We start from the raw sequence: 15,017 nt of genomic DNA, 5'->3' as shown, positions 1-15,017 counted from the left end.
CTTGAAACTTCGAAGGCGACGTTTAATATATCAATGCTTCAGAAACAAAAAACCTTTGATTGAGGAAACAGTTATGTGGGAATAGGCTGCCATAACTTCCTACTGGTGACGTGAGCGATCAAAAGCGTGTCTGTGGTCGGCCTTCCACGATTGACCGAATGCTGACTATGATATCAGCAAAGGATTTCTCATTGATGGAAGTAAGGGTAAGGTAAAAGCTTAAACGTTGACGGTGTTGTCAGTGTTGCTTTCCGAGCGCAATAACCTCAAGCTTGAACCATGCTCCTTTCAAACACCATCGAGCTTGTTGTTCGCAAGGTAAAGACCTCAGGAGAGGGAACCATAGAAGGGCGCCACCAAAACATCACGCCGCCATATGTGACAACTTTCTGTTTTCTTTCAGACAAAATGAGGAGTGCGCGTGCATAGCTTTAATCAGCGCCGAAGAACGCGCTCCCGTACTTTTGACCGCAAAACCACAGAAAGTTGTCCCCGAGCATAACAAATCCTCGATATTTTTCATTTTTTTATTTAAAATACCTAGAGGATCTTTCCGTGTTACCAACGTCGGGCAGCCCTGCCACAGCCTGAACAGAATTGCGCGGAACTTCGTCAAAGCAGTCCGTGAAGAAGCTGTCCGCGGTCTCGAAGTCCTCGTCGCCGCTCGAGAGGGAGCAGCAGCAGCCCTCGCGGGACGACGCCCTCGTCTGCAGCGGCGCGACGCCCGTCAGCCCGCCGGTCGAGCAGTTCCGCCCGTCCCGGCGCCTCGATGTACCCGCCACGGCCAGGTGCTCGCAAGTACCGATACCGCCGACGCTCTGACCGCGACAGAACGTAAACCTGCAAGTCGGAAGTTAGGGGTGAGATGTCATGTGACTAATATCAAGACTCCCGTTGTTTCCTTGTTCGGCCAAATTGGTGGCGAGCAGCGTATAATATCCTCCGTTTCACATCAAGTCCTACGGCTGTCAGCGCCACGATACAATGGAGTCAATCAATCAGTACCAAAAGTTCGTCGTCATGGCACTCGTCGTCTTTGTACAGTGCTTCCGAAACTTAACGTCGCCACTGGGTTCCCAAACATCGAGCTCGTGTCGGCTACTTACTGTTAATTTGTCACCAAAACGTTCGGGATGCCTTCTCAGGATGGGATAGAAATCGGGAACCCAAACATTCTTCAGATAGTTTGATCGGCCGCCGCAGGGACTGTCAGAAACGGCAAATGCCGTGGTGGCGTTAAATTTGAGGAGCACTCTACGTTTCCTATCACCGGCTAAACAAATCGTACATAGTAAATGCGTCGTCATCTTGCTTCTTTCTTTCCTTTTTTTTTTTTTTTTTTGGCATGTGGACGTTTTTGTGAACGTTCTATTCCTGATCTAGTACGTCCACAATGTATACTTTGTAAAGAGTTATAGTAACTACTTCTGGAGCGCCGGACCAGTCTATTTTCTCCGAAATAAACCTTACGGCGAAGCTCTATATGACTCACAGGTGGGATTTTTTGTGTGTGTGTGTCTCCGTTGACAAACTTAAGCGCGTGCTTTATCACCGTTCGCGCACGCCTTATCACGTATGTGGTTTTGACACTTGTTTCGATAAGGAAACACCAAAGCAAGTATCAAAACCACGTGATAGGTGATAAGAACGTAGCGCTCCCCGCATGCGTTTCCCGGTAAAGATTGGGGTTGCATAAGCTGCCGCGGCAACGGCAGCGTACGAAGTTTTTCATATATAAAAATGTTTGGTACAGTGCATTTAATTCTCTTTTGTCAATCATTTGATATAGACCCTTCTGCTATTTACAAACGTGAACTGCCGCTTGCGTTCCAAGTGACTTCCGGTCGCATCGTCTTTGCAAGCCTGTCGAGCTTGCTTATGTCACCTGTGCTAGAAAGCATAAATGCTACACGGACACCAAAGTTGGAGATTTAATGAGGGCCTTCGGCTCTACAATATTACATCTTGGAGAAGGCAAGCTGGTTTACAAGATTACTCGAACATTTTACCAGATCTCGCACTCCTTAGTTATTTTGGCGTTCACCTGGAGAATCGGCGGTTAACGTTTCATCTACACTTAAAGCAGTGTTGTTAAAGTGGCCTTTGTTTGTTATTTTTATAAACCGGAAGTTATTTAGCGCGCCAACGACTGAACCACCACCTGGTGGCGCTTGCCATAGAAAGGTTGGTATAGTGCAGTGGGCAATCGCTGCAGGTGATACCACCGCTTCGCGGTCCAACCAGCTTCACAGCGTGAATTGGGGGCCTTATTTGTTTTCTGACAAGCTGAACCTGCTGCACAGTTAAAATGGAAGAGAGGGCATGCCTGCGGGTATTGTTGACCACCCTGTGATGTGACAAGTCCCACGTGTATACACTGCGCCACGCAGCGTATACACGCATAAATCTGTTGTTTTTGGCACATTGGGGTCCAACTTTAACCTTTATCGACTGTAGGTTGGTTTCCCACTTAAGCAAATTGACCCCGGACGTTAGTTTTTACTACAGAATCGAATAGTACGGAGGAAGCAACACGAAACGCCAAAGATCGCACTTTCTTGCTGTGTCGCTCTCCAGCTCTGCCACAGCGGAAGGATTTCTGAAGGATATTCCCAGTGGGGCTTCAATTCATAGAATTCTCTTTCTACGACCCAGCACACCGGAATAGCACTCGGTTTCCACCTTCACCCCGTTCTTCTGGTCCAGATGAGGAATGCCCATTTCTCCAGTACATGTGTCCCCGAACAAAGCGTCCACCAGGCTCGTTGGTCCAAGTCACCTGGTTTCCTTTGGTCCTCTCCCCTCCCTCCCTCCCTCCCTTCCTCCCCCCAACCAACGCCATTGGTGGACAAGTCACCAAACTTTTTTCCAGTGCCAGCGGTAGAGAATAAATTTTAGTCGATTGTTTTTGTTGGTTTTTGCATACGGAAAACCGTATCCAATATTGCGAAGAAATGCACGCGCAACGGCGCTACGCGCCACTGTGTGCATGCTATAGTATCGAATATATATATTGTAATGAAAACAGGGAAGTTTTAGGTGACCGTTCCGATACATCCGATAACGGTACGTTCGATAACGGTACATCCGATAACGGCATGATGCACACGCCAAAGCGTCTGCGGAGTACACGGTACCGTTATCGGAGTTGTCGGAACGACCTACTAAAACTACTTAATGCAGCGTCATTCTGCTACATCTCTAAAGCCGCACATAGTCACGCTGATCATGCAAAAGTCATGATATTCGCTTCAGACATACCGGCACAATTATCTTCACACGCCTTAGCATGGTCTAGACATGTTTGCTTCATGTGTGCACTTCGAACATTTCTGCAGCCAGTCTCAGTATGACCCATGTGACCGTCATACAAGGAGAAAACACGCCGCAACCACCAACAGTGTGAGCGCGGTCTAATGCTGCAGCGCGTCTTCAAGACTCAGCTCGGCAAGCAACCGCATCGAGCACCAAAAAAGTCCAGAGTAGTTTGGGCAGAAAGCATTAAGATGGGGGCATCGGTGAAGACTGACCTCGGCGGAAGGAAAGGCAGGTCGGTCCCACGCGACGAGAGAGGGGTTCTGGGACGCCCTGGTCTTCTCCGCTGCGCGAGCTGTGAAGCGGGGCTGCCGTCGAAAACCCAGGTGAAGGGCCTCAGCTCCACGTTGTCCACTCGCGCAAACTGGGGAGGAGTTGGGGGAGAGAAGAACTGTTCGAAAGATTTTCGAAACCTCCGATCGAAAGGCATAGGTTCACGCACAGTTGCGACTGCTTACGACCAGAGAGGAATTTACTCCTCTTGTGACCAGGGTGGAGGATAAAAATCAGAACGATTTGTATCGTGATTGAATATCGTGATTTAAGTCACGCCGGTGTTACTTTAACGAGTTAAGTCAAACCTTTCCCGGAGAAACATTCCCGAAAACACCTTTTATTTAGGCTTTGTCTACCTTTGTCTAATTAACTCTTTCTGATCTTTCCATTCGTCGCAGGATTTCCCGTCTTTTCCCTTTTCATAAATTTTACTATTTTGAACCATTGCGACAGTCTCTCCTCAGCCAGCCCAGCTACATATCGGCAACACTTGAGCATCCATGCAAGATTGTCCGTCCCAAGACCATTTCACCAGCCCATCAACATTTTCTTCTACCAGAAGCTATCGTGTATTAGTATGGCCTTCCCGATGACATCGTCACTATAGGATGGACGGATGGATGGATGGTGATGGGAGGCAGCTTGCGCCACCTAGCCTAACACCGATAACGCTAAATTTAGAATTGTAGTAACCAACCACACTCCTCTGTAATGTTCCTCAAGGCACTGAGGGTAGTTGTAAAGAAATAAATCAGTTGATGCTTTCTATGTGCACTTGTTTTGCACCTAAAAACAATAATCATCGTAAAAAAAAGTTTATAGCAGGTTGAAAAAGAACAAAAGGTAGTGCGCTTCTAAACAAATCAAAACATTGTTGTAGTTGTATTTCTTTAGCTTCTACTTTGTTTGTCAGTTACGTAATGTTTTACTGCAAGCAGATGAAAGTGTGAAAGAAAGTAACCAAAACAAGAGAAGTAATTTCCTATTCCAGACAAATCAGACCCTGCTCCCCCCCCCCCCCCCTTTCTAAAAGAAAAACAACTAACGCTTTTTACGAAGTAGAAAAATAAAAAGCTGCATCTGTTCTCGTTACGTCAATGAAAACGTTCTAATGAAACAGTATTTATAAAGTTTAAACACACAGTAATCCTTTCTTCCGTATTGTTTTATTGCGCCTGCTTACTTTGCTCGCTATGTGCAGTTGATTTGTACTTAAATGCAACTACCATGCAAGAAAAAGTTACAACAGGTTGAAAACGAACAAAAAATAATGCTCTTCTAAACAAATCCCAACTTTTGTTTCTCTATACCTTCTAATTCGTTTGTCAGTTAGGTACTGCAAGCAAATGAAAATGTGAAGAAACCAAAACAAGAAAAGTAATGGTGTACGCAGAGAAATCCAGATCGCAAAAAAAAAAATGAAAACCCGTTTTACCAATTAAAAAAAATAATCTACTTTTGTTCTATTTACATCAGTAAAAAGATTTTAATTAAACTGTATTCATGAAGTTTACAAGCGTAGTAATCCTTTCTTTCGTATTGTTTTCAGAGATTGAACGGATTAATCAATCAATCTGTCATCTTTGAAAATACATATAAAGATAAATAATCCTTTTTCTTTTTTTAGTCGCAGTCATTTAAATAAAATGATTCTAGTTTACTTAATTCTTTAAAAAAAATTAAAAAAAAACACTTTTTTTTTTCTTTTTGTGTTTGTGACTGATTTGTAAACCAGCCTGTGACTGTATGCTAGCCTTGATCGAACTGGTTACGAATTGGTAAACCTATTCGCAACTCCAACGCCCTATAGGTGGCGGGGCGGTAGTTCCAAGATGGCGGAAGAGACGGGGATAGACTCTCCAGGGTTTCCCGTGCGCCTGTTTGCTGACGCTGTTCAGTGCTCTAAAAATGGTTTATTTGTCTGCAAACGCGAAATGGCTAGGGCAGGATCATATTGCAAGTGACGGAGATGTTGATGCCCGTTAGTAAAATGAGCATGCGGATATTTAAAAGTTGCAGAAACCTCGACTTGCGAAGCTTTGTTGTGGGCGAGCGCGTTTTACGCACCGGCCACGTCACTGTTTGTGGCAGAATATTTTAGAGGGTGATGAAGATACCGTGTCTGGGCTTTGCCTGGCCATTAGTGCTGTAAAATGTGAGCAGCGCACGGTGACCGTGAAGCTTCAGAAGAGCAGCGTTCACAGTATTGACGCCTTCGTGTCACAGGCTCGCAACTCGATGCTTACCGTCTCGCTTTTAGTGTATTGCAACACGTGATCAAACTGCTCTATGGTTATTGATAGGAAGTTTGTTACCGCAGGCTACCGCGCCGTGTAGCATTTCAACCGGAGGCTTGCGCTGCTCCTTTGAAGCACAATTCTTAGCGCGTGCCAGGAGCGTTGCCGTGCTCACGGTAGCCAACGGTTGCCTGCGGTAACGCTATGTTAAAACTGCCTATTACCATAATCGGCGTGTTTAGGGGTTTTATTTCTTTCTCTACCAGAAATGCATTTTTTAATATCTGTACTTTTTTTTTTCTTTTTTGTACCGTTTTATTTGCAACGTTGTGGCCCCTCTCGGAAAAACTGCCCGTTCTAAGCTTTCGTCATGAACGGCTGGCTAACACAGACACGTTTAAGATTCTTCGGGAATTTATTTATTTACTTACAATTGCCTGAAAGCAAGTACGCGTATTCTATCTTTTAAAAGTGCTTTGAGTAAATGGTCATGTTCCTACGGCCTTAGAACGCAAACCCATTCCCGACGTGTATTGCTCGACATATCGTTGCGCGACCAGTTTTCTCCTACTTAGGACAAAGAATAGACTTTTCATAGACCGAACGCTGGAGCTCTACATTATTAGCGGGAGCGTTTGCCGTCACGTTGAGCACAGATCGAGCTGGCGGTCATGCACAAGACCAGCAATCGGCAGCGTGTGCGATATACGAAAAGTCCCTAATAAAATTAGACATCCCGGTCCTTCGTGCAACGCTGTTGCGAGGTGGAGCATAAGAATTCCTTTTTTAACGCGCTCACTTTTTTTCGTTACAACGGTTTCACGCATCAAGGCAGACAGCTCGTGCCACCTTTTCTGCGCCGCCGCCGCCGCTGCCGTCCCCGTTCCTCTGGTTCTCCGCTCGTCCGCGGGAGGGCGAGCGGCGCGCTAGAGTTGCGAATACGGAGAGAAACTGAGGGGGAGGAGGACACTGGTGTGAGCGGGGACGTCGTGGCGCCGCGCCTTTGTCTCCACTCTCGGTTCGAACCCGTTCAAATGCCGAACGCCGTCATTTGGCGTTCGAACGCCCGACACTACGCGAGGGGCAGACGGCACTCTTGTTCGCTCTGATTGGAGGGGGACAGTGGGTAGAAAGAGGCCCAGCTAGCCTTTGGGTCTACCCACTAATCTTTCCAATCAGAGCTCGGCGTTCTGTCGCCTACGCACCCTCGCATCTCCTCCTCTCTCTTAAAGGCCGGCCCGCAAGCAGAGAGAAGGAACCCGACCCTCACTTTCCTTCTCGCCACTGTGAAAGGGGGAAATCGCCTCTCGTTTCCTCCTCGCCATCTTCCGATTTTTTTTTTTGTTTTTGTTTTTTTGCCGGCTGCATTTTTTTTTTTTTTTTTTTTTTTTTTTTTTACAAGTTTGGGGTGGAGGAAATGAAAGCTTCAAGGATTTGAAAAGATTATCCAGAAGCCAGCCGGCACACCTGCGACAAGGACCTGAACCAACCGAGTAGCTGTTTTGAGCGAGCTTGGCACTTGCTCTTCCCAACGAGTTGCATTGGCTCTTTTTTAGCATTGGTTTGGAAGACGATTCTTTGCTGTTGTGAGAGCACAAATGCCTTGTTCTGCTCAAAGAAGTAGTCATTGAAGTATCAATTGTAATATAAATATCTGATTTGGCATCTTTTGTTGTTTAGGCGGATTCATAGCGACAACGGGAAGTACGAGCGGCATTTTCTGTATATCAGGGATGGCGCTCCATAGACCAGTGGTTCTGAATCATCATGGTTCGTAAACCGGCAGAGGTGACAGAGGATCCCATCCGCAGTGGGTCTAGCACTTTTCGGTGTAGAGCGTTTTGCTGTAGGGCATTTCGGTGCGGACTTTTTGGTGCACAGACATTTCAGTGTACGGACTTTTTGCTGCAAAGACTTTTCGGTGTGGAACTTTTTGGTGAGCGGATATTTCGGTGCACGGACATTTTGATGCATGGACATTCGACGCTATGGTTTGCTCGCCAGTATCTCTTTTCCAACGTACGCAGACACGCTTCACATCGTGTTTGCGCGTTGAGTTGATAGAAATAGTCTCCTCTATAAGGCGTTGACTTTATTATTGGTCCTGCGTGTAGGAAACGACCCAAACAGCAAGACGTTTGAAGTTGTTTGTGTATTCAGAACAATTTTGAATATCTTCAAATGCGCCTCCTCCGCGTAATCGCATAGCTCCGATTGTTAATAATAAATTGTGATGACCTCGCACGACAAAAAAAAATACAAAACAAATGTAATTATTACTTGTAACTCATTAGGGAATAAAGTAGGCGTGTGCGGGTACAAACTGAGTGTAATCAAATCAAATATCGATTTGAATGAAGTAAACAAGCCGAATTTGGTGAATGCTAAATCTATTTTATTTGGTATCAAATGTTTGCTCATTCTCGTACAAAAAAAAAACAGTGACCACAGATCATACACAGAGTATGATCTGTGGTCAACGTCTCCTTCCATGCCGTAATGATGTCGCCGGACGTAAAGAACTGCCTTACAATCGTGCTTATACAGGGCGATTTTTTTTAACGACTAGACACTTTTTCTAAAAAAGACGTCAGAGTTACGCAATTGCGGTTTGTGCCTTATCTATAGCCATCTAAAACACCAAATCATTCATTTTTAAAGAGATGTAGTGGACGTGAAGTGGCTCACGGCGTCCTAAAAAGCCTAATTTGGACGCGAATCGTGTTACCGCAATCTTTTCGGCCACCGCACTCCCCGCCCCTTCTACAGTGGCGTTGTCACAGCGATGCGCAAGATTTGTTGCTTTAGCTTCATGGCGTTAGGCTGTGCCACGCGGAGATGGAGCCCACATAAAATCAGAACTATATTTTCGCGCCCAAATTAGGAGGACGCCGTATAATAGTGTACGCGCGTTACACCTTTTTAAGAATGGACGGTTTGGTGGCTTGCGATTATGGCCAACAACTTTCTAAATACAAGATGCCGTTTTCTTTTCTAATTAAAAGGTTAATTAGCGAATTTTAGGCGATCGGTCGGTTTTAGTTGCGTTCGTTATTGAACCTAATCCTCGCCTGGCCGTATAGCTCACCTACACAAACCGCAATGGCGCTAATTTTCACTGGACAATTTGGTGGCTTTCGATTACGCCCAACAACTTTATAAATCAACTATCCCGTTTTCTTTTATAATCAAAAAGTTTATTAACAAATGTTAGGTAATCAGTCGGTTTTTGTTGCGTTCTTTCTTGAGCCCAATCTTCGCCTGGCCGTTTAGCTCACATCCACAAAACGTTAATTTCCACGTTTTTTTCTAATATCTAGTAGGTGAAAAAAAAAAAAAAAAAAACGTTGTATATAAAATAGAGGGCAGTTCTTTTCTGATATAAATAAAGCGTGGGGCACGCGTCTCGCATGCATCTCTCTTTTTTTGGGGGGGGGCCTATGAAAACAAATCCCGGGACATTCGAAATTGAGTTTATGATGGGGCGGGCGCTTTATCACGGGGTATTTTGTCATGTTTCATAAGCTTTATTACTAATCAGAAGGAAGCCACGCGAGCCGCATCACGTTGCAAACAGCTAATTCGGGTGTTTCTCAAGCAGCTCTAGAACTTTCCAATTGATATTTTGGTTCTTAATACATCTAAAAAAAGTTTGGTACTTAGTCCTAAACATTTAATTTATTAGGCATAATTAAAAATACTGCAACTCTCGCAAGACGTCTACCCAAAACATAAAGTTGGCTTAATTCATTGGCGTAAAGTGGCTGCGTCTTTCATTTTTATGCTTGGTCTTTAAATATTCGTGAAAAGCATTCGCGACCTTATCTGTCAAGGCGCGTACGCGGACAGCGCGGCCTCCTCGGCAAGTTGTTCCCTCATCGAAGACGACAATGAATAAAAGGTGCGATAAAAATCTTAATGCCTGAAAAAAGCGCAAGTTTAAAATAATTCTAAGGGTGTCAGTTGATTTTATTTCTACTATAGTCAAATTTCAACACTCGTCGCGGGCAGCATGAAAGAAAGCACTGCACTCTTGGCGCAAACCAGTGCCCATGGTCAACGGTTCTACACTCAAACACGCATCACCACCCGACCTGTTTGAAAAATAAATAATTTTCAGTACTTTTGGTAAAAAAGGCGAATTTTCTACTGAGCGTGATATTTTGTGGACCCAAAAGTCCTGTAACCGGGATCGGTAGTTCATAGCTTCAGGAAGACGAAGAACGACGGATGCATTATTTCCCGCGGAAGTACTGTTTTGAATTTGAATTCCACATAAAATTGTAATGCGCAAATTGTGGCACAATACCGAACTTGCTTGATTACTTTTCTTTTAAAGACAACATAACCAGACATATTCTATAGATATTGCATAATTCATTTTAATTGGCGTACAGCGCGAAAGACAAGTATGGACATAAATAACACAATAGAGCTCTGCATCTCTACTGCATTTCTTTCCGTACTTGTGGACAGTTAGTCCGCATGACTATATTCAAAAACTGCCAAATCGTTTAAGCCTACCCCTTTTTATAATTTTTTTTGTAGATTAATTGTGGCGAATCCCGGCTGGGTTCGGGTAAAGATCTCGCACGTGTTCAAGGACACATTTCGGCATGATTTCCCGCTTGGTGACGACGTTGAGCTGACCGCTGTTCCATTCCTTTTCTAAGTAGGCGGGGAACGCCAGACGCCTAAATTATCCAAGCAGCCCCAAAACTTGCGGCAGTACACCTTCCGAACTCCTGGGTTTTTTTGGAGATGGCCTTCGCCCACCCTGACAAAGCCCCAAACAATTATGTAAGGGCTGCAGAGGCTATCTGGGCATTCCGTTTCTTCATCAGCGAACTAATGCGAACAGAAGAGAATGAAAACTTCGTAATACCTGCTGTCTTTTAATAAATGGCATCATATTGCTAGTGGCATAATATTGCTAGTTGCACTATTTTACGCGAAGAAAATTGTGATTTTGCGGTTCTATCTCCGTGTTTCCCGTTCTCTTTGCTGATACGCAAGATATTTGTCGGGTGTCAAGTTTTCAGTTACATTTGTCGACAGAAACTAAATGCACGTTTTCAAAGGCTGAAGATAGATGAAATATACCATAAACCGTTTCAGTTTCTATAGAAGTTTGTTTTTACTCTTCTTAGTAGCTTCAACGAGGCGGCCGTCACTCTAGAAAACACCTGTAGTACGAACCTATATATTATGCCCCAGAAATGGTCAGACTGGGTCCCTCTGACTGCAATATCTTTGACTTGTAATTACTCATTATTATTACTTTGTACACAAAAAAAAACAAAAAAAAAAGAACACAATAGTGATATAATCACTCTTCAGTGTGCCGTTTTTAGAACGACAAATTTTCAACTCTCTGAGTAGAGCTCAAAGTTCGGATAAAAATACCCATCTTTTTTCCTTCTGCTGTGATGTTCAAGTTCCGTTCACTCGAGATAAATATGCGGTGGTGTAGCATGTGTGGCCGCATGCGAAAGTATCTGAATGTAAAAGAACTTGTTGTTGGGCTAGTTGGTGTTGACTATCTGAGTGTGTTTTAGAACTGCAGAAAAAGAGCAAAAAAAAAAAGAAAAAAAGAAGAAAAGCGAGCCAGCCCGAACCCTTCCGAGCTGATATCCAGCCTGCCTAACTAATCCCTGGTTTTTGGGATTAAAGCAGAGAACCTTGAAGGGTTACAGAGATTTTGTCGGGGGGCCGGTAAGCCCATTAGCACTCGTGTGAGAAGGCCGTAAAAAGCGAGGAGGAAAATGGAGGAGGAAAGGGGAGGAGGAAAAAAAGAAAAGAGGGGGAATCTTCTGCCACGCTGAAGAAAATTTTGAGCCCCCGCCTTTAAGGCGCGTTCACACCGGCAAGTCGCAGGTGTCGCGCGACAATTTTTGTCGCGAAAGCGACAGGTCTGGACCAGTCTCTTCCGGACCGAATTTGGCGACTTGTCGCCGTGTCCCCCGGCGTCTGAACCAATCGGCGGCGCCTCAAAAGTGGCGGGAGATGCGCCTCGCGTTTGTTTACGTCCGGCACGCCGAGCGTCTGTGGGAAAGGCAGCACCGAACCAGCATATCCGTTCAAAGCCTCGGTTCGCGGCAGCGGCCGTGGATACAGGGCTACGGAGGTCTCTGCGGCGGCGCTAGTCAGCGCTATTCAAGAATACCCATTGCTTTATAAGCGGGGCATCGCGATTAGTACGAGCAACCGAGAAAAAACTCGGCCTGGCGGCAAATCCGTGCCACTTCTTGAAAGGTACGTACGCGACGCGGTAGCTCGAGCGAGTGCACGCCTATGTACCAATTGTGCTTCTTCGTACGGTTCCAAAGGACCCAGGTCAACATAATGAGTCCTTTTCATGTGGCAACGACGACGCATCCGTAGCTGTGAGACAACAAAATTAGAAAAGCAGCGAAACGCGAACCCTGAATCTACCCGAGAAGCGACCCGCCAGTAACGACTCGCCGATCGCACAAGTGTGAACGTCGGCGGTCGGATGTCGCTAATCGCTCCCGCGACTGTCGCCAGTCGCCAGTGTGAACGCGCCTTTAGTTTCTCTTCGCAATGCCGCACTCTTATCGACGATCGATAGATATTCTGCAGACTTCGTAACCTTAGTCTCTTGCTCTTTGCACAAGAAAGGTGACAGCAACGTGGTTTCTGACAGAAATGTGTTTAAACTTTAGTCGTGTCTAACGCAAAAAAAAAAAAAAAAAAAGATGACAAAAAAAGAAAAGAAAGGTGCCGGAATATAACTGCGGATGACTGTAGTTCTCTTATTGATACCGACGAAAACTGTCGAAAGGCAGGGCACCGAGAACAAAATTAATTCGCCATTTGTTCGTATTTAACGTTTCTCAATATCAAAATTAAAGAAATATATATTTATATTTGCTGGGGAAATATTTAGTCACTATTTTCATGCATCGTGTCAAACTGCACGAAGAACCTCACTGTCCCGGCCTCGCTGTCCACCCAAAAAGTAAATCTCCCCAAAGGAATATTTTCCGTTTCCCTGCCGGTACACCACGCATTTTACAATCAGATGAAATAGTTACCATTTTCCCGATTTTGCTCGAGCTAGAAGACGCACCGAGTCCCGCAAGCGAACCGATAGCCGTGTAATTCATTCACCGGGATAAGTTCCGAAAACCAGCGCGTGCGCACTGAGTGTTCCTTAAGATATTACTTGAGATAAGATGGAACAGCCGTCACCTGAGTGTAGTCGTCGAGGATAACGTCCCCCTTGGGAATGACGTTCTTGAGCGGGCTCTTGGACAAGCTGAACAGGCAGGCCGTGGCCAGAAACACCAGAGCCAACGGAATCGCCAGGGTCGCCACAGCCACTGCACCAATAATGAGCCGGTATCAATTAAGGTTTCTTTTGCAATGCTACTCTGTAAAGGCTAGTTCACACATTTGCGTTTGACTGTGAGGCCCGTTCACACACTTGCGACTTCTTAGAACCGAACGCCTCAAGACCTCGTAAAATCTCTCACGACGAGAGAAGACACTAGCACGCTGGCACCATCTATGCTTTGACTCTTGAACTGCATTTCAGTGGAGCGCATGCTTTGCGCTATTCGCGAGGTCAAATGCATAGGTATACCACCTACGAGAAACGGTCGTTTATAACATGGTCAAAAGTGTTTCAAGTCTAAAAGTATGAAACCGCCGACCGTTCCACGGCTTCCCAATAGGTGGCACCAGTGTGTTGTCTTGTCGCAAGAGATTTTAAGAGGTTTCAAGGCACGCGGTTCTAAGAAGTCGCAAGTGTGTGAACGGGCCCTGATCCTATGTCTAGACAACTTGCGACATTCCGGCACACTGTGACGTCGTGGGCAATTTATATGCTATACACTGAATGTTTTTCTGGAGTACTTGCGAGACCAGAACTTAACACTAGATGATAAATGGTATCTTATAACTAGGGTCCCGCGCTTGGGGAGTTGATTTTTCTTCAAATTCAGGGGTGTCTCACCAATTCGGCGTTTTTTCCGGTGTTTATATTTTATGTCGGGCGTTAAATCGGTGTTTATATGTTGAAAAAGCCTGGGGTTGGATTCCCCAACATCCATGGCACACGTGCGTGGCTCCAATACTTGAAAAACGTAAAAGAATGTGGCAACAGGTGAATACAACATAAGGCTAGAGTTGAAAATTTATTCCCGCCAGTCTTGGGGAAAAAATATTGCATTTAAAACATACGAAAAACTTTTTTCTTCTATTTTCTTTTCTTTTTTTGCAATGGCGAAAAGTTTTTGCACGCTCAAGTTCAGCCAAACATATTGGAGAGACACCCGCGGTTCGTACTCACTGTAGTCGAGGGCGACAAGCCAGCGCTCGTGGAAGCGCGTGGAAGTCGTTCCTGGTAATGGCGCCGGGTCGGAAGGCAGCAGGTACACAACCGAAGCGCAGGCGGCGTTGAAGACCACCGAGTGCCCGAGAAGGGACACGCTGAGCCGGTTCTGCGAGGCAACGCTGCCCACTTTCGAATCTTCCGCCATGCGAACGTGCCACAGTCAACGCGCCATGCTAGAAATGGGAAGACGCAGGCACGTAGCCAGGATTTTGTTTCGGGGGGAGGGGGAGGCGCCCATGACAAAATGCTGTATGAGGGGGAGGGGGGAGAGGAGGTCCCAGCAAAATGGAAGATTTCGGGAGAGTGGGGGGGGGGGGGGGGGGGAGGGGGGGGCGCTTCGCATTTTAGTCAGGCAGTCTTTTGATGGGCATCAACGCAAGCACTTTGTGTTTCATGATCAAGCAACCGTTTAGACAGTTGTGTACAGAACGTTCTGCGCATCATCGCGGAGCCTTTGTACTCATGAGTACGATACAAAACTGAGTAGGACTGAGCCTGTGTTACCATCATGGAACGGTAAATTATGCCGTTCCATGATGTTACGTTCCATGATTAAATTATGCCACCATTCGTAATTGCCTGTAATCGCAAAGATTAAATATATATTATTATTTGTTTTTTTAATCAAATCCGCTTCAAAATCGCATATCTGTTTTTGTTGTATTTGTGCTTCTGGCCATGGTTTTATACTTTCTCGCCACAATGTCAATTTTTTTAGCGGTGCAACTTTTATTTCACTTTCATCTATCCCTGAAATATAGCTAAAATATCGAGCTGACCACAATGAAATTGCATCTAATATACTTCGGTTTGTGTATATAGAGGAA

General features: G+C 45.3%; 1 protein-coding gene across 1 annotated transcript; it reads right to left on the bottom strand.

Moving 5' to 3' along the window:
- Positions 1-527: 527 nt before the first annotated feature.
- Positions 528-14,290, bottom strand: LOC121837112. Its single transcript, XM_042292578.1, has 4 exons — positions 14,146-14,290; positions 13,044-13,174; positions 3,531-3,679; positions 528-840 (listed from the first exon to the last, which is right to left on the bottom strand). Coding segments are annotated over exons 1-4 (594 nt in total). The 5' UTR covers positions 14,147-14,290.
- Positions 14,291-15,017: the final 727 nt, after the last annotated feature.

This window comes from Ixodes scapularis, unplaced genomic scaffold, assembly GCF_016920785.2.
Source record: "Ixodes scapularis isolate PalLabHiFi unplaced genomic scaffold, ASM1692078v2 PGA_scaffold3__209_contigs__length_174095766, whole genome shotgun sequence".
Taxonomy (NCBI): Eukaryota; Metazoa; Arthropoda; class Arachnida; order Ixodida; family Ixodidae; genus Ixodes; species Ixodes scapularis.
Note: the sequence above shows the minus strand (reverse complement) of the source record. Positions and strands in the feature narration are given on the sequence as shown.